This window comes from Astyanax mexicanus, chromosome 5 (genome assembly GCF_023375975.1).
Source record: "Astyanax mexicanus isolate ESR-SI-001 chromosome 5, AstMex3_surface, whole genome shotgun sequence".
NCBI classification, from domain to species: Eukaryota; Metazoa; Chordata; class Actinopteri; order Characiformes; family Acestrorhamphidae; genus Astyanax; species Astyanax mexicanus.
Genome location: NC_064412.1, coordinates 55626979 through 55653279, shown reverse-complemented (window position 1 = coordinate 55653279; position 26301 = coordinate 55626979). Strand labels below are relative to the sequence as shown.

Genomic DNA, 26301 nt, shown 5'->3' with positions numbered 1-26301 from the left:
AACAGGTAAAATGCATGCTCTATTTACTTGTAATTTACAATTACGCTTACATAGCACCTTCCTGCCATTTGAAGCACATAGGGCAGTCCTAATGAGAGGGTTTGGTAATTGGTTGTGTAAATTGGGAGATAGAGATACAATTAAACTATAATGAAGAAAAAAAAATCGAAACTATTATGACCTTGCTCTGCACTTGCACTATTATTCTCGATCGTGTCAAATATGGTTCCAGACGTGAGTATCTTCTTCTTTTGTTAAATCCAGCTCAACAGCCCATAAGGCACAAACACAAAACGAAAGCAGTACTTTTAATCAATTTTATTAAAGTTGAGGTGCAACTGTTTAGTGCAATTGTATTACATCACATTTCTCATATGTGTTGTTTCTTTTTTAGAGGGAACATGCATGAGATTAAAGAAAGGATTCGACACTTATGGGTCTATGATTTGTGTTGGCCAAACTGCTTGTGGTACATCCAGAGAGTGCATAACTGTAAGGCAAAAAAACAAGTTTTCCAATGATGCAAAGATTCCCACTGAAATAACTTAAGACAACTGCCATCAGGAATTCTGAGCCAGTGGAAACAGAATACGATCTTTAACTTGTCGTAAGTGAGTGTGCGCTGCTTCTGATTCGTGACGACAGAGGCAAATCCGGTGTGCTCAGCCCCAAACTGCAACAAACTCAGCTTGCACCTGATCTGTACACTCTGCAGTTCTTCCTACTAATTATGTTACAGTCCACTTACATTTAATTTACACACACAAATAAACCATAGAAATGTCACTACCTCTTCAGCGGACCTCAACACCCTCCCCAAAAAACCCTTCCCAGCCTCTTAAACACAGATACACTTAAGTGACACCATTTAATTACTTAGTATCCCTGCTTAAGGAAACAGATCACAAGTTTAAAAGGGCAAGAATGACATGATCCAAGTCTGAACACTGAGGCTGAGCTAATCTGTTGAAAACATGAAAAAAAAAATGACAGAAATGAAAATGGAATTTAATGTCCAAAAAAAAAAAAATTCTGATAAATTACCTAAGACTCCCAAATCCCCCCTCTCCTTCCCCTCATCAAACCTCCATTCCAGATGAAGGCCCGGGACAAGATGGTCCACTTTTCTTTTCTTTTTTTCTCTTCATGTTAATCGCCTACAAAGTGCTTGTTCTGTTTTATTTAACACAGCTAAGAAAAAAAAATACATAATAATGGCAAAAGATGAAAAAAATAATAATAATAATGATAACCTACATCACAAAAATGGGCTAATATATGGCAACAGCACATTTCTCCATCACTGCTGATATTATTAACAATACTTCTCAAAAGAACGCCCACCCTTCTCCCCTCCCGTTGTTTCACGAAGAAGCCCCTTGAGCATGCGGGGGTGATTCGTCAGGCCCAGACTTCAGAGATTTCTTTTGTCCAATCCTCTCCTCCTTCAGCTCTCGCTGATTCACGATTCGCCATTCGCAACTCGCGGCTTGCAGCGTTCAGCTTTCGGCTTTCAGTTCTCAGTCCACTTGCAGTCGTTTCTCGTCAGTTTTGATTGTCTGAGGCATGTAAAGCTCTTGAGAGTTGTCTCTCAGCAAGCAGCACGCAGACGTCATGTGTGACAGTGTAAAATGTGCAAAGAAAAGGAACAAAAATGGGCAATGTCCATGTTTCGTAGGATATCCTCCTAGAGATTCCTCTGCGATTGTGGCATGTTGAACATTCTTGCTGCTTGAGTGCGTTCACAGTATCATTTCAGGCTCTGACGTGTTTAGCTGTGACTTCAGGCCAGCAGCCCTCCATTGCTCCACGAGGAGGTAGTTAGACAGGGGGACCCATGCCCTGACTGGGGGGCAGGCTCTGTGGTGGAGGGCCGTTTGGAGCGACCAGGCTCGCTGGCTGGGCACCGGAGGTGGGCGAGCTCGTCTGCACCTGCGCTTGGAACTGAGCGAGCTGCTCAGGACTGGCCAGGTTTTTCAGCAGGTTGTTCTCCTGCTCCAGCTGCGTGTTTCGCTCAATCAGCTCCTTTATCTGCTCCTTCAGCACCTCCACCTCCTCACGCACCGCATACATGAGGTGGCTCTTTACGAGGTCCTGTGAGAGAGAGAGACACTGGTTAATTCCACAATGAATTCCATTTTGGTCCATCACGATATGAATTTTTGTGGATGATATATTAACATTTTAAGACCATTTAAATACAAAGATTAAATAAAGGGCAATTTTTTTTTTTTAATAGTTTAGGTATATTTCATGTATTTTTCGCACTAAAAGAGACATCGGATTAGAAGGCGCACAATCAATAAACGTTTAATTTCTAGTCTATTTTCATACACAAGGCATACTAAATTATAAGGTGCATTATTTGTCAAAAGTCAGACAGTGCTACACTGAGGAACCATGAGTGTTCTCGTAGCCCAGAGTGATATCAGTTAGTGGTTCGTCCCACGTAGCTTGTTTTAACATGGTAAACGGGAAGGCTACAGTCCAAGCTAACTAGCGTAGGTAATGCTAATACTGTTCCAACAGTGCTAGCCGGGGTTAGGAGCAGGCTACAGGCCAATAATACTCACCCCTGAACGACAAAAGAGTGCGGTTAGCAGCTAATGCTAATACTGCTACAGTACTGGAGAACTAACCGATATAACTAAACTATAATGCTGAGTATAAAGCAGAGTGGCTTTACTGATCCTTAATACCTGACTGGTAAAATTCATACAAAACATAAATACTAAAATACACACAAAAAAGATCCAATCAGTCTTTATCTGGATTAGATCTATCTGGATAAGACCAAATCACATATAAATACAATGGCACAGTTAAAACATACAAATCCAGTCACTTAAACAATTGGGGGAAGTAATCTAAGACACATTTTATCCACACAAAACAGATTCTGGTAACATTAACAGGTGTAAAGGAGGTGAAATTGAGAAAACAGCATTTCAAAACAATTTAATTTACGCATTTTAAAAACAAACTGAAATATGGAATGAGCAAATGTCCCTGTTGTGCGTAAATTATTACTGATGTTTTGGTTGTTGAATAAGTCATGTGAATATGCAAATCTGCTAGTTATGTGGACGCTTTCTTAAAATTTCAGTTTTACATGCAGTCGTGGGAAATGAACAGCTTCGGCCATCCATGCTGAACAACAGATTTACACAGTAATTAAGACGTATTTTAAAGAATTTTACCTTTTTAAAGACAGAAAATTGAATGAATCATAGTCTGGTAATCTATACTTTTTTCTTCACCAACTGCAGTAAACATATATATTTTTATTTTAAAATAATTGGTGGCTGAATGCGTTGTGGAGAAGAGGCTGTGTTTTTAACATGGCTCAAATGTGCGTCTCAGAAAACCTCCTGAAGTTTGGGTCATCATATTTGGATTATTTTCAAATGCATCTTAGGTGTGTTTACACTTGGATGTGTATGTGGTTTGGTCTTATCCAGATATAATCCTGATAATTAAGATGAATGAAGAAACCATGTGTTTCCTAAATGGTTTGAAAACTTAATTCCTGGAACATCAGACAATTTTACAGTTAGATACTCTAATTTTCAGTGATCTGGGGACATCCCTTTTATTTTTGTTAATTTATTTTGTTAGTTTTTTTATATTAATGCAATTAATATTTGAGTTGTATGCTACAGTTTACAGCCTGGCTAGCAGTAGCAATAAAAGCTGCCTATAGTCTATAAATTGGCATGAAATAGGCAACAACCCCATTAGAATGTATCACAATTATCATCAAACTGTTTCATTAATAAGTACAATGTTGTGTTTCTATGATTTTTGTGACTTTGTGAAATAATCCAAACATTTCTAGATACTGTTGTGGCACTCCCTTGCAATATTTTAGATGCACAGGTGAATAAGTAGTAAGACCCTATAAACAATGCTGAAATAATGTTTACCAAATTATTTATTAATTATATTAGTATACTATATACCCAGACTGGTCAGGATGTTTACAGCATGCAGTACAAGACTGGTTAGAGGTTGTTTGCATATTGCAGCCTTTTGCAACACTTGAATAAACAGGCAATATATTCTACAGCCCAACTATCATACTAAAATACATTGTTCAATATAAAAATGCATATAATGTATATTGTCCATATTGACAGGCTTTCTTGACTTTCTTGACAAATGCATTATGCAAAATTATGAGCATTTAAGAACAGGGCGCTTTAGATACACATATTGGATATCCTCAGATCAAACTGAGGGACACAAAACAATACAAAGCAAACCTTCAGAACAAAAAAAACACCCTTTTACCTACATATTTTTAGAACAAATTCAATGCAATGTAAATTGTATGTAAATGTATGTTTATTTATGTCAGCATAAATAAAGGTTTTATATACTTAGTAACTGGATGTATTATTCAACAGCAGTTGCTATATTTTTCTGCGAGTCAAAAATCCCTCTGTAAATGAATGGGGCATCAATGGCTAAAATTTAAAGTTGTTCAAGTGGTTCAATACTTTTTCAACAGCTCAACTTTACCAGTATCTCGCTCACATTTCTTATAGCAATTTTCCTACTTTTCTAGGAGTTCCCATGACTGAAAAATAGTCTCTAAATTTTTCAGTTTTCCAGACTGCATAGGAACCCTAATAATTAGTATACACAAACAACCAAGAAACAAATATTACAAATATATTGTGGTAAAGAGCCAAAAAATGTGTGTAGACTCTGTAGGATGAACAATACAGTAAAACAAGCTGTTACTGTATTGTCTTGACCGACAAACACGCACCAATATTCAGTACATACAGATCGAGTAAGGCTGTACACATGCTGTATTTTTAAATAATGGACTTGTGTGTAATTAAAAAAAAAAATGTGGGAGCAGATGCTTCAAATTCTCACTGACCGGAAGATAGATAGCGTCCTATAATCCTCTGAATGGTCAGATATAGAATCTCTAGAGTAACGGAGAGCTTTAGTTGCGTGCAATCTGGCCATCATGCTACTTTGGGATCTAGCTTTGCTCAGAAGCCCGAGAAAGAACAAAATGTCCCTGCTTCCAGCGGGTGGAGCCAATCTACCGCCGAGTTATTTATAACGGCCTGTCTATGGCGGTCCCTTTGCCTAGCAACAAGCCAGAGGAGACCCAAACTACTCGCCTTCAACAGCAGCAAAAACAGGCCTGAGAGAAAACTGCACTTAACTGAAGACACAGAGACACTGAGAGACAGTGTAGAGGACTTCAGTATAAAATTACTGATGTAATGTTGTGTGGGATTATTGGGACAAAAATATTGGACATGTGGTATTTCACCAACTTAACAGCAACAAAGCTCTGCACCAATGTAAGCAGTTCAAGCAAGCAGGTGCAAAATTTCATTTTAGATTTTTTTTGTAAGTGTTAAAATAGGATACTACACAGTGAAAAGCTGATCTTTTTGTATGTCTATATGATCTATATTGTCCATTTTCGCATTTTCAAAAAGTGTGTTACAATAGGATATTAAACAGTGAAAATCCGATTTTTTTGTATGTCTAAATGATCTATATCATCCATTTAAGTATTTTTAAATATAGTGTTACAAAAGGATACTAAATAGTGAAAATCTAAAAATCTTTTTGTATGTCTATATGATCTATATATTGTAGCTCTAAGACCTAAGTTATTTGATTCCCTTATAGAAAAACAAAGTCAACTGGACAACAAGGAAATGTGCAAATTATGAGTAGTAATCTAAAAAAAAAACTACTTACCATGGCTTGCTCAATTTTGTTGTCTATGGCCACCACACTGGCACCTGAAGAGCTGTGGAAAGAAAGACACAAACAGACAGACACTTAATAAATTATATAAAATTACAGATAATAGCAAAACCCAACCAATTTTAATTATTATTAATACAGAAGATTTAATAATCCTAGGTTACTCATGGCTGAGTCTGGTAGCTAACTGTTACCTAAGAAGGAATACAGAATAGAGAGAATATAGAGAGAATGTTCTGGACTTCTTGGACACAAAGCCTCCTGCAGTCAGCAGTAAACAGTAATAGCAGATGAAGAAAATGAAAATGAAAGAATCTAAATGAGAGAGGTTGAGCTCTGAGGTTGGGGTTTTCCCAAATGGTGGCTTGTGCAGGTTTGTGAGAGCTGCAGAGGAGACATTTTGGCACGTAATCCCTGTGTTTCTGGCCATATTTTTAAGGTCAACCCAGCTGGATAAATAAAATAAATAAGTGTAAGGAAAGGAAACTGCAGTGACTTATATATTTTGTGATGGATGAAACTACAATACAGTCCTTTACAGTAAATATTGTCCTATTCATCTATCTATCCATCCTGCCATCCAAATCATCCAATCATCCATCCACCACCAATCCACTCATTCATTTGCTGCAGAGAGATTTGTCGCGGTGCTATTTTCCTCCTCTGCAGTGCACATCCCTCTCCCTCTCCCTCTCCCAACCGAGCAGATCAGGTCTGATGATCCTACCTACTGTCGAGCCTGATGGACGGACTCTCCGTGCCCAAGACGGACGACAAAAACGAGATAGAAAAATTCCTCAGCTGGCAAACACCAAGGTCCATCGCCACCGAGTAACATGGAGAATTCATTCTAATTCCCCCTTAATACAAAAACCCTGCATGTAAAAATACACCTCAGCACCTCCCGCCGCCCTTAAATGTCACATTCTTAAAAAGAAAATAGAATAAAAGCAGTGATTTATCGGGTCACGGTCGTGTTTTCAGGGCTGCTGGATCCTGCTCGCCCATCAGTGCAGCACAAAGAGCGGTGAGCTGAGCTCCACTGCCTGCGCTGCGCTCGCTCTCTGCAGTCTCGCGCATTTGCATAATAAAAAGGACTAAAGCTTCCGGCGCTTCCTATTGGTCGAGAGGGGGGCGCTGATTTGAATAATATATGCAGCTCCGCCCCCAACGAAACTGCTGAGAGGGTTCAGTAAGCGGAGAAACAGCAGCAGCAGCAGCGAGTGAACTGAAAACAGGGCAGCAATATCAGCACTGTCTTCAGCCTCCAGTCTTCAGATAAATTCAGAGAATAGTGGCTTTTAACCCAAAAGAGCTTAAACCCAGTTCTAAATATTGATACACAAGCTATAAATAAATCTGTAAAATTAACTAATTAACAGCTTATCTGTGTAATAAATGAGCACCTGATTTAATATTTATTATAATTTCAATGTAAGGCACTTCCAGTTATAACCTGGTGCTAGTTAGATGTCATCTGGAGCCAGTCACAAACATTCTGTAAAATTCAACGCTAAAATCTACTAGCCATGCTTAAGTTGAACTCAAACTTAAATTAACCTGCACTATAGGCAAAATACCAACAGCAAAACCTCTCAGAATAGCACAAAAACAACAAAAATCCCGATTTAACACTAGATTTCAGTTCCTGCAGAAACTGCGAGTGTGGTTGCTATGGTGTGGTTTAGAGGTTGCTAACCTGTCTGTGGTGGTTGCTATGCAAATCCAAATATATCTCACAACTGTTATGGGCATATGAAGTGTCCAAACTTTTGATCAAATGCTGGTTTATCCAGCAGCTCCTTTACACTGAATTAAATCTAGATTGTTAAATATTTACCAGCTCATTTGTATTTATTCTTACTGTGTTAAAGAGGGCACATTATTGTTAATATTTTAGGGATAATATCCTGATATAAAATATATATTGTAAAACAATTTCATAGCCTGTATTTTAACGTGTGTTAGCTAGCTAGGTAGCTTTCTACTAAATTGTCCAAGAAGTAGCTTATGTTTCTGACCACACAGAATTTTTAAGAATATTGTTTAATAATATAAAAGCTGTATCTAAAATGGTGAGTGAGCAGCACACAGCCGCAGGTACAGACAGCTGGCAGAGAGAGAACTCTCACAGGCTGCCATCTCTCGGCTCCCAGCGTGAACTACAGACCAGCAGCAAACAACCAGACCAGACACAAAGACACCGACTGCACAGCTTCATCTTATTATAATCCACTGTAATTTATACAGAATCATCAGCACACGCCTCTTATAGCTAGCTATTGTTATTAATGCTACCTTTATATGTGTAAATAGACACAACACTTACAAAATTATAGATCTGTAATTCTTTAATAACTAAAAACACTATTATATTACAAGATCTCTACTCATATTCTGATTAGGTTACATTGCAATCTGACATATCTTTGAATAAATGTTAACTACTAGTGAATGAAAGGTACAGGCAAGCTCAAATACAAGATACTTGCTATTAAATGCTGACTGTGATATTATTAGAAATACAATTTTAGATCTTTCTAACAAATCAAAAATCTTAATTTCATATCATTACATTTTTTTCTATAATTCAAATATCAAGGGAATTAAGGCTTTCTTCTTCTTCTTGAAATTATGACTAATATAAACTAATCTAATTTACTGTACAACACAAAGCACTGTAGCTAGCCCAAAAAAATTCTGTAAAGACAAACCAAATGCTTATTAGAGAAATCTGAAGGAAGTGTTGAAAGAGAGGCCACGTGGTGCATTAAATAACTTTAACAATGCTTATTCTATGCTATTTTTCTGAAACCTACAATAAAAATGCAAAGTAAAGAAAAGAAGAGTAATAAAGATCTAAAATCACATAGTGTGCAGGCATCTAAGGATAAACGACATGGGAAGAATGAATGGATTGCAAAGGTAAAAAAAAAATCCTAACTTAAACTCCCAGTGTCAAACCAGAACATATATTACTATATGCTATAAATCTTATTATTATTATTATTATTATTAACCATACACACAGGGGAAGTTTCCCAAACAGGGATTAAGCCTAGACTTGGACTACACAGTATTTTGTATGAAGATTTTCCAATGAAAGGAGTCTTAATCCCTGTCTGGGAAACGGCCCCACACTGTTAAAGGGGTTAAACATATAAGGGCATTTTTCACAGCATTATATATAACTTGTGTGTTCTGACCAATCACACATACACAGATGCTTCATTGAAAAAAAGAAAAAAAAACCTGGTAAAATTTGGTGTCATATTTGCATCAATGTAAATCTTAAGTGAGGCAACTACTTTAAAAATAATAAATAAACAAACATAGACATCAATATCTCTATCAGTGCTAAAATGTGTAGGCAACCTCATTTAGTACATGCATCTGTATAGAACTGTATAATAACAATTATTTCCACAACATCCCATGGAAGTCAAAGAACACTGCAAAATCCTGTGGGATACTGCCCCCATGAGCATGCTGGCCAGAGTAGAGCCCCACTCACAAGATAACACCTCACAACTTATTCAGATATTCCCTGAGGTAACTTACCAAGCCTAAATTGCACTGTTCTATTTTCATGAAAACAGATTATTTACATACTAACGAATAAAATATTATATTAGGATTTTTTTTTTGTAGAGTATCATTATCTATGAAACTACTAAGACCAAAGTGGTATTGGCCAATACTGACATACTCTGATTGGATCAGGGACCAAAACCCTGAATTAGAACATCAACAGTTGTTTGTAGACTTTAAGAAACAACTCCAACCATACACACACACACACACACACACACACACACACACACACAAAGATGTTGTATACCACACACTCCAGCACATTATAGCTTTAGAATGTTAGACTTTTAAAAATGAAAGCCATATCAATGCTTCTGCTTTTTATCTCTTCTACCACATTCTAAAGTGTTCTATGTTCTGATGGATTCAGGTCCAGTAACCGATAAGGAATTCATCGCTATCTGCATCAAAATAATACCACGCTAAAAATTACTAAATCACATCTTTATCGTTTAATGAAACCCACTGCTGCCACACCATTGGTTGATTGGATAATGAGGTGCTCAAATGTTGTTCTATAAAGCGTCAAATCATTGATTTAAACTCTACTACTACCCAAAAGTCTTTTTTGTGAATAGCAATGAATAGCTATACACTACACAAGCAAATGTTTGTGGACACTCTTTCTAATGAATGCATTCATCAACTTCAATTAACTTGCACCCATTGCTGACACAGATGTGCAGGTGCACACACACAGCTTGTCTAGTCTCTATACTGAAGTAGATCTAGAGGATAGAGGGGTGACTAAAGCCCCCCAGCTGTAAGCTGTGAAGCAGTGGAACTGTGTTCTCTGCTATGATGGGTGGTACTCCAAGAAATACTTCTGGGATGAGCTTGGAGAGTTAAGGATAAAGTGGGTGGGGATCATGTAATATCCTGATCTCACTAATGGACGTATTGCTAAACGCAATCAAATCCTCAAAGCAATGATTAGAAATCTAGTAGAAAGGTTTCCATTGAGACAGATACTTCAACAAAATCAGGATTAACTCTTTTTGGATACCATTAACTACCATTAACAATGAACAAGCAGGTGTCCCAATACATATGATGCATGTAAATTAATACATTACATGCAGAGGGGACAAACTGTGGCTTAAAATGCTAAAAAAGCAAATCCACATAGATCTCTAAAGAGATCTATCTTTAGGGAGAGCAAGATCTATGCAAAAGTACCTCAAGTGCTGCTCCAGTTCCCAGTAGAAGAGCTTCAGTGCCATCTTCTCCTGGCCCTTTAGCTTCACTAGTCCGGTCTCTATCATTGAGATGTCATATAAAATCATCCACACATGCCATAAAAATCAAGGCTAACCAGTTCTTGTGTTCCCACCACACACCTTATTTACTCTATACTGAGCTCTTCTTAGGCTCATCCTTCAGCCTCAGTATCAACTAAATGGGTGAAGGCAAATCTATGATGTCACGTTTAATCACATGACGAGTTCACCACGGTTACATAAACAATCGCTGAAGATCTGGTGGAGCAGCCAATCGGATGCTTACAAATGGACCACACACCCTATGTGGAGACTCATCCCCCGCCCATTATCCCAGATCTTCCCTCTGGAGCTGTGCAAGGCTTAGCATCGCTCCACGCTGAAGGGAGATAATAGGTGTGCAGCACATTGTGGTTGGTGTGCAGTTCTGCTGGTTTTCTGCTCACTATACTGCTGCAGGAGAAGATGGTGAATCTTCACCTTCAGTCTCCAATAAGAACAAAAAAATAAAGGCAGGCTGAACAGCTCAGTGCTGAAATGCTACCATCATGTTTTCAGCCCTTTATGTTCTGCGCTTTCTGTCCCCCTGTGGTGTGTTGCTCTTGTCTCTTCACATCAGCATACGCTACTGTGCACACAGCGCACTAGGACAAAGATGGCGCTGGGCACGTGCACACCCATGCAGGCACATGGGGAGACACAAACAAAGAAGTGCGCATGCGTTATATGTGCACATACATATCAACAGAAACGCCTCCAAATAAAAACGAACAAAACAACAAACAAACAAAAAACACAAGCCATTAATCACGCTTTCTGTGGATAACATGGGTGTGCCATACTGTATCGAACGCAACACACAATAATATCGCCAACATTTTAAAAATCATGAACAACATATTATACCCTGAAATATCGTGTCATATCACCCACCCTGTTTTTAGCTAAATAAATATTCACACTGTTCTCATTTCTCATTATATATCTACTAGAGACAGATTATATCTGTCCAGTATCATTTTTTTTACTCTAATCCTGGATATATGGAGATATTTGGAGCATATTATTAGTATTAGTATAACATTCTGTACCATTGATGTCTGTTAGAAATCTGATTTAAAAAATATTGTATTTTTTAATATCACAAAAATATAAAAATAAATAAAAAATAGCAACGCTCTACTGTTTACTATATTGCAAAATTTTAATTTATCGTGAAGGTGTGTTTATCTCCAATCACACCCTTCACTATAGCAAATCTGACACTGAATTTATCAGGAAAACTAATCAGTCTAACTCTCAGTTTGCCATGTAAGAACATGAACAAGATGTACAGACTATAACCACATTAGTGGGCAAAACTCATGATTTGGATCAGATCCTGTTTTTCTATAGTCATGCACTGGATGCTTTTTTCTTTCGGATCAAAAAAAAGGGAGTTTAACTTTATGCTACTTATTTGTTTGTACAAGTGTACAAAGAATGAGACTGCACTAACAGTTTCTGCATGTTTCTGAACTAAGCTGGCAAATATGGATGCAACTGCATAATATTACAACAAATGCTGAAAGTGGACAGATTTAACAGCGTAATTTTCATCCTCTAAATGGTACATAACTGGTGGAGATGGACAGGCAGCTCTATAGTGACTGGATCGAATGAGTGAAGCGAGGCTGTACCTTATATAACCTGCTTTAAGCCAAATGACGACCGTAAAGGGTTGGCATTTATTCAGAAAAGCTGTTTACAACAGCTATAGCCTGCAGTAACATACACAAACACAGCTATTAGAAAGAGATAGCCCAAACAGTAGCATCTTCAGATCTTACTCTATGATTCTAGTTCTGGTTAAACACACACCTTCCTCAAGTCTTTATCCATTTAAAGATCTATATTTAATAGACTTTACTATTTTTCTGCAAGGTTTTTGAGACAATCTTCAATGAAAGAGCATGCAGTGTTGAGAACAAAAACAAAACAGCTTAAGGCACCAAGCTGCACCCCTGAACACTCTACGCCACTGTAGACGTTACGTAACTTACATGAAGTAGTCGCATGGCAACGACAAACTAGCCATGAGTAACGCACTATGATGCTCACCACTAACACAACAGCATGAGATGGAAAAGGTCACAAACTGAGGGTGACTGTTCATACTATTAAAGATTATGAGAAACTTCTAAAAAAATAATAATAATAATAAATAAAATTAACAAAAATAATAATAGTAAATAATAGTATGGATATATCGTGAGCATGGCTCATCCAGGATCAGGGAACTTAACCTGTGCCTGTACTCTTACCTAAATATGTATTTTTTATGTCACGCAAATGATTAATACATTTAACCACAATCAATACTAATCTAAAATAAGCTCTAAATGTGGCCACTTAACCAACAGTTCCAAATAAATTACCTATATTTAAGTGAAGCCTACGATTTTCTCTCACTCAGTGATAATAGAGCCTGCTAGAGTAGTTAAACAAGGACTTTATATATTGATCTCACTTACGTTTACATTAAGTTTTTTGTTCCACCTTAAATTTACCTTAAATTTCAAGCTCTTTACAGACTCTAAATTTGTGTGGAAGTGTTTTAAGAATCACAGCCAAGTGCATATTTTACACACAAAATATTACATACACTGCTATTGTATTAATAAATAAGAATAAGAAATAAATCTATATAACTTTTAGGTTAATTTTTTATGCAAACACTAACATTTTTTTAAATAATAGTAGATTGTGTTTTATTTATACAACTGCAAAATTAGTACAACGATTGAAATTAGACGACTTTGTTTATTAAATAATTTTAGAGTTTTTCTCTCCTTTTTCTCAGAATTATAATTGATTAATTAATTATTTGACAGATTATTTCAAAATATCAAAATCATTAGTTCAAGCTCTAATTTGAATGATTCCACAGTATCTGCAGGTCTATGTTCAGAAAGATTTTTATCTGTGCACATTTTAGTTGCAATTTGAAGTTGTTAGGATCTGGCAGAACATGCCTGGGGTGACTATGCTCTCTCACACATTGGAAGATACAGGCCTATGTTTCACCTTACATAACCATGTAATGTCACGTGGATCAATGCTGTACATTATTCTCATATCAAACCAAACCGAAAGCAAAAGCCTCCTTTTCAATCGATGCGGACAGCACGTCTGAAGATATACAAACCACAGTGCAAACCACAGTGCAACTATTGACCTAGTAAATTTTGTTTTTCAACCTGATCCAACAATTAAAAATAGCAGTGGTGGTGAAGCCGTGCAAATTCTGATAAATATTCTCATATCAGTGTAATACTGTGTAAGAAGAAAAAAATAGGAGAGAAAGAGAAGAGCATTCATGCAGACAGAGAAAGACTGTCAACAAATGGGGAATTCACAATGGGTAGTTCACAAGGACAGTTAAATGATGAGGATGGGGGCTACTGAAGGGTGAGAGGCCACACAAGGCACGAGAGGAAAGCTGTGAATTAAGGTGGGGATGTTCCAGACGCAGGATTATGTGGGTTTCTCCACAATCAGCTTAAATCCCTTTTAGCCACGTAGCCAGACCCTCCACCCATACTGACACAAGGCAGGGGTAGAGTTAAAGCAGACAACTTATTTTCATAAATTTTCCATTTTCCATTGTTTTCACGAGCAACTGAAAACCTACAGGCAAAACACCAGAACATCCAGCAGCACATCTCAAAAATTAATATTTACGAACGTCTATTTTTATACATAAGGTGCACCAGATTATAAGACACGTTATGTGACACTAGTAAGGAACAGGGGTGCTGCCATGTTTTCCTTCTAAGTCAGCAGGCCTCACTTCTGGGTAGTGGTGGGAGGGTGGTTAAGTTAAGTAAAGCTAAGCTAAGTTAACAAAACTGTAATTCTTAATAAAAAAACACTCTTTTAAAGTCAAACAAGTGCTGGATGTTAATCTACACAGATTTCTCTGCTGACAACTGTCTATTTGGGTGAGTAAAGTGCTTCCGTTTATGTACAGTAAGCTTAGATTTCCAGATTTCCACTAAGGCTGGGTACAGCAGTGTTAGCATTAGCTTCCAACAGCGCCATTTTTTTATATCGAAAATATGCCTTTTTTTTTAGGCATATTGAGAAAATGATAACTGATACCTAAAGAACATTGGCCTAACTGTACATTCCTTTACAGAGTGTAAAAAAATCATGTTTAACTGGATGATTTTCAGGCAAATTATAAGAAAAAAAAATCACTGTTGTGAATGAAAGCGTACTTAAATACCGATTTTTAAATATCGGTCACTGTTCATGCATTTTGTCTGCTCTAAATATTGTGTATCAGGATTATTTTAAAATATCATTATATAAACTGACCACATTGCCAGCTCGTCAGTGCATATTTATAGGGAAATTTGCAGTAATTTAAAAAAATATTGACACAAACATCAGGGTTTTGATGTGTGCTAATATGTTAATTCAAATATTTCCAAGCCACACAGAAGATATCACCGGTAGTTATAATTCGGTATGGACAAGGATGGAAAAAGATTCCTCTACACAGACTGTAGCAGAACTGGTCTGAACCAGCCTGAGATCCCTCACGGCTACTGCACAGTTCATCACGTTATGCAAGATGCTGAAACTTTAAAAGCAAGAAGAAAAGCGATACATAATTTAACTTCTATCCACTTTCATAGGGCTATATGTGAGCAGGCATGGCACAAGATACGGTGCCTGACTCTTAATGATTCAAACCACAGAATTACAGATAAAAAGTAGTAACTGTTAGAAACTCTATTATGTAATGTTAAGCAGTTTTGTTGAGAATAAGAGACAAAAACATGGACATCAGCAGAATTGTGTGTTATTGGCTGTTACATTTCATTGAGTGATAATTTGCTTTTTCCAAGTGTGGCAGTAAAGAGCCTGAACACCCAGAGCTCTAAATGAGCCTCTCAGTAACTGAAGTCAATGCGTAAAGTAAATCTGTACTGCCAGCTAGTGGAAAAGAGTGGTACTTACAAAGGATTGTCAAGGCATTTCATCGCCAAATGTTAAATAATAATCAACTTAAATGCTACATAGCAAATAATTCCAATAAATCATGCCTTATGATAATGATGGGCATAATTAAGGCATGATAAAAGCATATCTATGAAGGAAAATAAGCATAATTTGCAGTCCACTGCTAGAAAATGCATTTCCTGCTATATTTCCATTTACTTCTTGCTATATTGTTGCCTCATGCTTGCTATGATATTGGATACTCACTGCTTGGTGATCTCTAAAAGTGGTTTCTGTGGTGTTCCTAAATAAAAAAAGTGAAAAAAAGTTATTAAATTGCTATAGTGTTGCTTAGCACCTATTATGTGGTTGCTCTGGTGTTGCTAGGTAAATCATAAATGGTGCTACAGTACAGCAAGGGGCTGCTATTCCATGCATCCGTCTGTTGCTTAGCAACTCCTAGGGTGTTGCTAGGTGGTTGCAATGCAGTTTCTTACATTATTGCAGGTGTTAGGTGCTGCAGTAGTATTTTCAAGATGTGGAAATATTGCTTTCAGAGCGACGATTAAACAAGTATTAAAGTATTTAAATATTCTACTGTATATTAGCTGATGTATGTTCATATATAAATTATTGGATGGCTGCAAAGCAAAAATTTGATTATTGCTTGACTTATGTAAATTATTTTATCTTATATCTTTTCCTAACTTTTGGAATGTAAATTATTTTTGTATAAATATAAATGCATAACTCACTTTATTACAGAATCTGATATGATTTAAAAATATATTTGTAAATGTTAATACAAATAAAAGAACATGATTGTTGCAGGGTTTTCTATAGAATAAACCCATCTAAATCAAAAGAGATGCAGAGCTCATGTTTTATGTATAAAGGCGACATGACCACAATGAACTCTGGGCCAAATATATGCTGCTGTTCGGTTGTTTTATGTCAGCTTTAAAAGTTTAGGTGGATGAACCACACTATAGGTAATGGAATGCTAAAATCCTAAAATGCTAAACATAGCTATGTGCTAATGTCAAGATTCACTTGGTTCACTAGGTACAGTAGAGCTGTGTGGAAGATTGATGGGGCAGCATAATTACACTGTTATTGATACAGCTCTGGGTTAACTTAAGCAGAAACTTGCCATTAGAGCAGAAATAAATCAAATATGCTCACATACAGCACCACTCTCTTTCTCCCTCACTCTCTCTCTCTCTCTCACAGATTCTCTCACAGACCTCTTTCGCACTCACACTCTCTCTCCTTCTCATCACGTGACTACACTGGGGTTTTTCCACTCAGCCCTGAGCTGGAACAGGGAAAAACATGGCTGCCACCTCCACCTCCATACTGGAGGCACAAAAAGGGGAAAACATGAAACCTTCTACATATACTATTATACAACAAACAGAGTTTAGCCTGCTTTTTTGTGGCGTTACATTTTTTCACGAAAGGCTTTCCATTAGATTTTAGAGCACTGCATTGAGAGGCTGATTACCTTAAGCAACAAAACTGTTCAGGATATTGGCCGATCTCCACCCCAATCTCAGTCTGGGGGATTTATACACCTCTATCCCACGCCTGGTATTGGGCACGGTGGCAATAAATTCATGTTAACCTGCACCAAACTAATTTTATCTTATTCTATCACACATACTTTAACAGGGACTGGCCAAGCTGTGCGTGTTCAAATTTTTACATATTTGTCAGCTATAGGTGCAACTTAAAGCAGCTGAATGCATTTATTAATAAGGCTGCAATGATTAGTTAAAAAGTTTAAAATCTGTTGAATCCAAATGTTCATTGACGGCTAATCTTTAATATGCAGCACTACACAAAGTACTTCAGACACCAACACAATATATACTCAATTTATACTGTGTCTCCAAAAGTGCCCAAACACGACAGATTACACATTTCCTCACTTAATATAAGCCCTTTGCACATTTAAAGGACAATGTTCTGGACATTAACATCTGTTTAACAAAATTGACAATAATGGCAGATATGGAGTTTTAGTGCGTTTTCACACTGGTCTGCTTTCACACAGAATAATTTCATTTAAAGCCTGGATTTATTGTGCAGTTTTCATTATTTTCCTTGTATACAAACACTCAATAAGTGAAAAACAGTGATTCTAAAGTCATGGCATTAGTGCTTTGCCTGAAGCAAAGAGATCTAGCCATCAGTTCTCTGAACCACTCCCACTTGAAACTACTTCTACACTTGTTTTGACCAAAAGTACCAAACTCTTATAGCAAGTGCAAGTGTGAAAACACCCTTAGAACCATTGCTATTGCATTCTCTTTGACCCCTTTCACACTGCCATGCTGCATGCATGGCTTCTTTTTCCGTTTACTGTGTCGCTATATCAGGACTAGGAAGTGATTTGCGACTTGTCACAATTATACAAAATAACATTTGCTGTTGTCAGGTTTGTCCGGTATCACCTTCCCACCACAATTTCACAAAGTTAGAAAGTTAGCATGCCAACTTGTGAAACAAAGCATTTTAACTAAATTCGAAATGGAGAAGTGAGAGTTCTCATGTCGGCTAGGTCATCCTCCCTTGTTGCGACTGCAGGATTAGCACAAACACAAACACCAGCCTTGTTCAACATCACTACTGTGGCGTAGTCATGGCTTACTTTCCTTAATGGAAAGATAAAACTAGTGTACTTTACTTGGCAGGGAAACATGAAGTGGTAGATGAAATGCTTCAGTAATTTTTGTCATAGCACCCAATCTCAACTATTCCATTGTTGAAACACCATTAATCAATTTTATCTAATCAATGGTGATTTGACAAAACCAGCCAATTTCTGATCCAGGTCTTGAGGAGCAAGGTAAGGCAAATGTGGAGCCAATCAGAGGTTCCCTAGATTATTATGCCCTCCCACTGAACTGTTCTGTGGGAGCTTTCTCTGATTTTGCTATTAATAGGTTTATGTTTGAGTAAAAAGAAAATTGTTGTTTTGTTCTATAAACTACAGACAACATTTCTTTGCAGAAATTGAGAAATGGCTGAAATAACAAAAGATGCAGAGCTTTCAGACCTCAAATAATGCAAAGAAAACAAGTTCATATTCATAAAGTTTTAAGAGTTCAGAATATAATCAATATTTGGTGGAATAACCCTGGTTTTTAATCACAGTTTTTTTCATGCATCTTGGCATCATGTTCTCCTCCACCAGTCTTACACACTGCTTTTGGATAACTTTATGCTGCTTTACTCCTGGTGCAAAAATTCAAGCAGTTCAGTTTGGTTTGATGGCTTGTGATCATCCATCTTCCTCTTGATTATATTCCAGAGATTTTTAATTTTAATTTTTTAAGTGGTCTATTTTTTTTCCAGAGCTGTATGCACTTATAAATTAACTCAATCTCCAAACAAAGAACCAAAGAAAAATGCAATATATATATATATAATATAATTAATATTTTCTACAACAACACAATTCCATTGCATATATAAAGCGTACAACCATTACTGTAGCATAAAATGGCCAGCACTGACTACACTGCAGCCCCTTTCTGCTTCACGTAGGGTGCCAGCATTGTTTGGGTGATAAGCCTGGAATGATTCAGCGTTTCCAAGGCGACTAAGTTCTAGATGACGAAGCAACGGCTGAGACAGAGAACGAGCAGGTTGAGGCTGAAGGACACTTACTGAGCATTTTTTTTTAGCTTACTGCACTGCTGTTGCTTCAGCCGCCTCAGGAGTGCCAGAAATTGGAACAGACGGAATAGAAAAGGTTGTAGCATCATTAAACATACAGTGTAAGGGGTTATCCAGGGATACAGCGCTAGCGCTTGCATTAGCCTGAATGAAACAGCATACTCTGTGAATCAGCAATGGTGTTCAATTCCTAAGAGCCTCTGCCTCTAAAACAGGCTGAACCAGGTTTGAAAGGAAGGGAGTAAAGAGAGGCATTATTATATGAGTTTGACTTGGATTAGTCTGTATTATCACTTCTTACTGATATACCAGTGACCATAATAACAAACCCCCGACACCTACGCCTCCACATTGCTGTTTTTGGTTTCTTTATGACATCATCAGTGACATTAATGAGTCATATAGAGAAACAGCTGAAGCTATATTGCCTTGGTGACAAAACACACTGACTCAATGGCTGTGACTGTGAATTCTTGTTTATGTTTTAGAGCACTAATTACAATGTTGGGCTCTTTTTACTGAGCTTCCAAATTATAAAGTGGAATTCGAAAATGTGATTTTAAGGATGCTATGATTTCCCACAATGCATACATAATTTCTAGCCAAAAACAGTGAGCTGGATTTGGACCAAAAGGTATTGAAAGTCTCGTTGCTAAGCAAAAGACATGTATAAGCTCATATACAGCTCTGAAAAAATAAGAGTTTCTTTGGTTTTACCAAATTAAAAAAACTCTAAAATATAATTAAGAGGAAGATGGATGATCACAAGCCATCAAACCACCAAACTGAACTGCTTGATTTTTTTTTACACTGCGAGTGGCATAAAGTTATCCAAAAGCAGTGTGTAAGAATGGTGGAACATGCAAAGATGCATGAAAAAAACTGTGATTAAAAATCAGGGTTATTCCACCAAATATTAACTTCTGAACTCTTAAAACTTTATGAATATGAACTAGTTTCTTTGCATTATTTGACGCACTTTGTTATTTCAATTTGTTATTTCTCTAAATGAAAATACTTTTATTTGGGACAGTGAGACGTAGCAAAAGTCATAGGACACAATACTAGTCCCATGTCCTGTGACTTTTGCCATGTCAGTGTATATTTCTAAGCAACATAACAGTCAAAGATTATGCCATAATCAGCACAATGCTTAACCAAGTCCAATTCAGAACTCAGAGTTTGTATGTTTACAGAGTTTTAAACAGGGTCTAGTCACTCTCATGTTTGTTCATGATGATGCGTGTTGCCAATAAGAAAAGATCTGAATTATTTTTTTTTTTTTTAGTGCTATAAACTTAGTAACCTAAACAGTCCCACCCTATATAGTGCAATACAAAAAAAGAAGTTGGGTTTCATTTTAGTCTCCGCCACTGTTTTCCAGTTTACTTCAGAAACAACCTCTAACAGACATTACAGTAGTTACTGTTAAACCCGAGAGATAAACACCAGGATGATTTACAAAACAAGTAGTAGAATATTTCTAAAAAGAACGGCAGATGTCAATGATACAACATGATGCAGCTATATGATGTGTGGACTTTAAGGTAAAACAATCATCTCAGCAACAAAACAAGTAATAATGTATTGTTCTTCCTAGAGGTGGGCAATAAAAAATATATTATTTTGTGATTGATGAAACACAATACACTTTTCTGCGCATTGTGTGGTCATAATCAGTGTTTAAAGAAAATTAACTAATGGAATATTTCATTACACAAAGTATACTTTAAATTGTTTAACCGGATAACGTGCAGCATATGCTGAATAAATCACTGTATTAAGTATGGGAGAATATTTGAATAGCACTTGAATAGGTGCATATGAGAATATTGCAATAATTGCTGTGTATTCTGAATATGTCTTTAAATATATAATATTACCATATTGCCCACTCCTAGTTCATGCATACTATTTGTGTATCTATTTTGGGATCATCTGAGGTAAATGTGTGAAAGAATATCAAAGAATAATTTTAGATGACAATGACAAGAAAGGTTAATGCACTCAATGTGAAATGTGCTGTGATATGTAAAGGCATCACTCTCAAAAGCAAACGTCAACAGATCACATTCTTTTCAATTAGTGCAGCTCATGTAACTGATAAATCAGTAAACCAGAAATAATGTGATTTGCAACAGAAATGAAAACATATTAATCAGGGCACTTTTAAAGGCAATGGCTAGATTAAAAATGATGATCATAAAGAGTTAAAAATGGAAAGCATAAAAAAATGGAATGGAAGTAGGGAGAGAAAGTAAATAAATTATATACACAGAGAGGGGGAATAGGTTCAGTGAGGAAATCGTGCTATATTTAGAAAGAGCAAACTGGCCTGACACTGACCACTTAAAAGACAACAGAGAGTAGAAGAAAACTAGAGAGTATTAAATAGGAGTGCATGAATAAGGCACATACTTGGCAGCCTGTTCCTGCAAAGACCACTCAGCTGTGTACCAGAAAGGGTGAGGTCTTTGAATATGGTGCACATCAATCATATGCATACTAATATTTAATGTCAAATAGCAGCCAGTCAGCACACTGGGTGTGTATACAAGTGTAGCAAGAATGTAAAAAGGTCATCAACATTCCTTCACTGGATCATATTTGACATCATGACTCTTACCTGTCCTCTTCTGTGCCAGCTGATGCAGCTAAGGCACCGGCATCTCCACTGGCAATGCCCTCTTGTCCAAGTGTGACACCTGCCTCTGATGCAGTCTGTGCAATGAGTCCAGCCACCCCTCCTGTAGCGAGCCGGGGGAGAGACAGCAAAGACTGGTGCTGGAAGAGCAACCGTCCAGCATCTTCAAGCTGGGATGCCGTAAGAGGGGCCATTCCACCATAGTGGCCTCCTGCAGAGGGGAGAAACGACAGGCCGAGGCCACCAGGGTGTCCATGCTGGAGAGAATGAGGAAGGCCTTGCTGAAGATTGCTCTGCAGAGTCGAGGAAGGGATACTGGGTGCAGTCTGGCCTGTAGTCGAGGAGGATGGCTGTGGTTGTTGGCCAACAGCAGCTTGATGTTGCTGCTCTGATGGTACTTGGTGGGGTGGAAGTGTCTGGGCCTGACTTATCGTGCTTCCTTGTGCCAAGACCATTGATGGAACTGGAGCTTGGGGCCTTGGAGATATAGCAGAGCCAGCCACTGGAGTCCCAATTGGAAGGCCAGGTATCTGTGTTGGAACAGATACCTGCTGAGGCTGAGCTGTAGCTTGGATGCCCTGTGAAATCTGGGCATAATCTATAGGTTGTAAACCCTGGTTCACAGGTAAAGCAGCCTGCTGATTTATAGTGTAGCCACTCTGCATTTGGCTTACTTGACCTTCTAGATTGTAAGCAACCTGCTGTTGGGGTCTGGCAAGGGGAGGTTGACCATCAGTAGTTCCCAACAGACCTGGGACTGAAACAACTTGTGGGTTGTTAGATGGAGCTACAGCAGGTGGAACAACAGCATGTGTCCCAGGATCCTGGGGAAGTGTATGAAGCTGAGGAATACCTTGGCTGGGAACAGGCATAGCAGCTGGAGTAAAGACCTGCTGGACAGGCTGTGGTCCTTGATCTCCTCCACCACTCATTGTGCTGCTCGAAGAACCACCACTCGTGCTTTCAGTTTCTGATTGGACAACACTCTCCACAGCTCTGTGTGTGGGTGGTGCATCTGTGGAAGGTGCTGCGACAGGAGCCTCTTTCTCATAAAACTCTGTGCATGTCCATCTTCCCTTTCGGAACGGCTCCGAGCTGGAGTCCAACTTCACAACCCTGAAACGAGATCCAGTGGCTGTTGAAGCAGCAGCAGTAGCTGTATTTGGAGTAGTGTTGGTGGGTGGAGGAGGCTGTGTAGCGTGAGCAGTCATGACGTTTCCCATGACTGCACCTGTTGTACTAGCAGGGAGGCTCCCACCTCCTGGAATCCCTGCTGCTCCACTCACAGAACCTGCAGACACAGAAGATACATGTTGGTTCACAGTAGCTATTCCACTTCCAGTCGCACTCGCCTCCACCACAGCAGCACGGACTGAGGGGACTCTACCTTGGGGTCTACCCTGCACAGCAGCACCAGACTGGGCAGCGGTGGATTTGGCTGGAGCAACACTGGCCCCTGTGGCAGAGGATCCAGACAGCCCTTGAACTGGTTGTGGGGCAGCCACAGGCTGGCTCTGGCTCCCCTGCTCCTTTTGGTGTCCATGAGGCTGGTGGCTGTGGTGATGGAGGCCATGACCATGGTGATGAACAGTCCCGTTCACCATGTATCCTTGTTGAGAGGACTGAGAGTGGGAGTGATGCATCACCGGCTCGTTAGGTGAAACCACTCCTGGAGTCTCTCCTCCATGCAAGCTGTTGAGCGTTTCTTCAGAAGAGCTTCTCTCAGGAATTCCTGGGTCGGTGGCTCGTGACACAGACACGTCAAGGATGTCAGAGGAGGAAAGGTCCTCTGTATGAGACTCATCCATATCATCATAGCTCTCAGTATCATCTGCTATGCTGTTGTTAGTGCTGGCACTGACCTGTGCTGGCAGGACGCTTGTGATCTGAAAGCCACTCTTCTTTTTCACTTGGGCCCCGGCGCTTTGAAGAGTCTGGGTCTGAGCCTGGAGGTGGATATTAAGGCTGTGGGGGGGAGGAGGCTGCTGGTGGGGGCCTGGAGAGGAGGAGGAGGAGGATGATGATCCAGTCGGGGGTTGATGGTGCACTATCAATGGAGTCAGGTGGTCGTCAGTTGTGATAGCAGCATTACAGTTCATGCTGGCCGAGGTGGACGAGGCAGACGTGACACCAGTAGTGCTGCTGCCCGTGTTGCTGCCTCTACGGCTGGTGAAAACTGATGCGTGTGCCATCTTCCTAGTCCCGGGAGAGTCTCCTGTTGAGTCTGAGTGGTGCATTTCGTCTATTTCCACGTTGTTGAGACAGAGACTGAGAAAAGTCTTAGCTAGCACACAGCCTTAGACAGTGACAGCCAATGCAATGACGTCGTTAGCAGTGCAAACTAGCTAACTGTAGATACAGCCCCCATTTATTAGAGAGAATCGCAAAATAAAACACAATAAACGCCCGTGAAAGGCTAAAGACAATACTGAACTATAATAAAATAAAGTGGATAATAATAGTAATCATTATAATCATTAACAGTTTACAAAATGCTAACTTAAACCAGCCTGGTCACTAGCTAGCCACTACAGATATTTAGTTAGTTAGCTAGCTAGCATGCTTAGCAAGCTAACACAGCTAAAATCTATGTAGTTAGCGTTAGCTAGCTAGCCCTGAGCTAGCCAGCTAGCGCCTGTCTGCCTCTCTGTCAGTCAACTAGCTTAGCTTATATTAGCTTAGCTTACCTAGCCACAAGCTATCTACTAAAACCAGCCAATATTTAGCTTGGCTAGTTAGCTAGGATAGGTTAGCAACTTTAGCAAATTTAGCTAACAGCGAAATATTTACATATAATACATTATTACGTGCACATAACGTTAAACTACAACAAAAAAAATTAGTTTCAAGACTGACATTTGATATCATACAACGCCGGTAGCTAACTACTTCTCTGGCTAGCAATATAATATAGCCTAGCTTAGCTAACCGAGCTAATACAAACAGTTCTCATACGACATCACACCGGGGCAGCCGCTGTTTAACTGCACTGCATATCTATCTCTATTAGTCTAATTGTTCAGATAATAAAATAACGACGCGACTAATCCACAGCACACGCGTTAAAATCCAAGTCCTAACGCTTCTCGAAAGCTTGTCGAATAAACAGCGGAATCCATCCTGTGTCTGTTTTCAGTCGGAGGTTTGCTGTATCATCCTCTCTTCTCCTGTGATCTCCAGCAGCCACCCGCTGCCATGGCTGAACGCAGTTAGCTATAGCATGCTAGCGCTGACAAGCACTTCCAGCTCTGAGAGAGAGTGTGACGGGAGGGAGTGGGAGGAGAAGCCGCACGGCGCACGCGGAGCTCTGCCCTCCACAACACTGCAGCCGCCGCTGATCCAGGACCAGCCCGGCTGAAGCCGCTCAGTGACCACAGGGGAGGGAGGGAGGCTCCACAGCAGCGCCCGCACGCACCCAGTCACAGAGCCGACTCCGCTCACTACCAGCTTTTAGTATGAGAATTATAAAAGTCTTTTACTTAGAATTATGCCGTGTCTCACTGCAAGAGACTCGAAAATTTCACCATAAATCATTAATCAAGATTAAAATAAAAAGAAACCAGTTCACTCTCTATTTTCTTACTAAAGATTATCCTTGTAACATTCAGTTTCTTTATGGGCATTCATTTACAGAAAAGCAAGCTTTATTATTCTCTGGCCATGACTTAGTTATCTCATTTATTTCGTTCCCACGCCTTAATAAGTTGGAGCCCCTAAGGTGACATCAGGTAAAACGAGACAATTAAGTAGTGGGGACGATATAAGTTGTAGGGGATGAAGAATAATATTCTTCATATCTGTACTGTACAGGAAAATGCAAATGCACAGTGGAATGCATTTATATTATACAAGTACATGCATGTACATATTACAAAAAAAATAAATCTTGTTCTTATTTTTCTTCCTTATTATTATTATTTTAACCATTTTATTTCCCGCTATTAATTATTTTCATTAGGGATTAATGCTTAATCAATTTATATATATATATATTAATGAACAAATTAGGATTCTCCTTTTAAACGCATTTTTCAATACAATTAATTACTTACTGTATCCAATATCATATTTTAAACACATCCACATGTATGTGGAAGGCTGTTTTTTTTCTTGAAATCAGGAATTACATTTTATTAGAAAAAAGATCTGATATTTTAAAAAAAGTTTAACTGGCTACAGATTCTGTTTACTATGCCGCAAAAAATACATGAAAAACAGAAGGATGCAAAGTGAATCCTGCACCCAAAAACAGGGGTTACCACCCATTCCCCTCTTTTACATTACACTGAAACAAACAAAGTTTGAAAACTTTTTGTAGTTTTACAATGTTTAATTAAATCAGAAACAAAGACTTTTTAATGTTACACAGAAATCAAACTCATCAATGTCTGTGGAAAAATGTCAAACAAAACC

General features: G+C 38.5%; 1 protein-coding gene across 5 annotated transcripts; it reads right to left on the bottom strand.

The window, feature by feature from the left end:
- Positions 1-303: 303 nt before the first annotated feature.
- On the bottom strand, positions 304-25260 carry zgc:65895 (TSC22 domain-containing protein). Of its 5 annotated transcripts, XM_007244208.4 has the most exons (4): positions 23276-25260; positions 21871-23179; positions 5743-5794; positions 304-2094 (listed from the first exon to the last, which is right to left on the bottom strand). In XM_007244208.4, the coding sequence occupies exons 1-4, from the start codon at positions 24123-24125 to the stop codon at positions 1822-1824; spliced, it is 2484 nt and encodes an 827-aa protein (XP_007244270.2). In that variant the 5' UTR covers positions 24126-25260; the 3' UTR covers positions 304-1821. The 5 variants fall into 5 exon arrangements, with proteins under 5 accessions (XP_007244270.2, XP_007244269.2, XP_015460039.2 ...); XM_007244207.4 differs by having other exon boundaries at positions 21871-25260; XM_015604553.3 differs by lacking the exons at positions 21871-23179; positions 23276-25260 and adding an exon at positions 10525-10735.
- Between the last annotated feature and the right edge of the window lie 1041 nt (positions 25261-26301).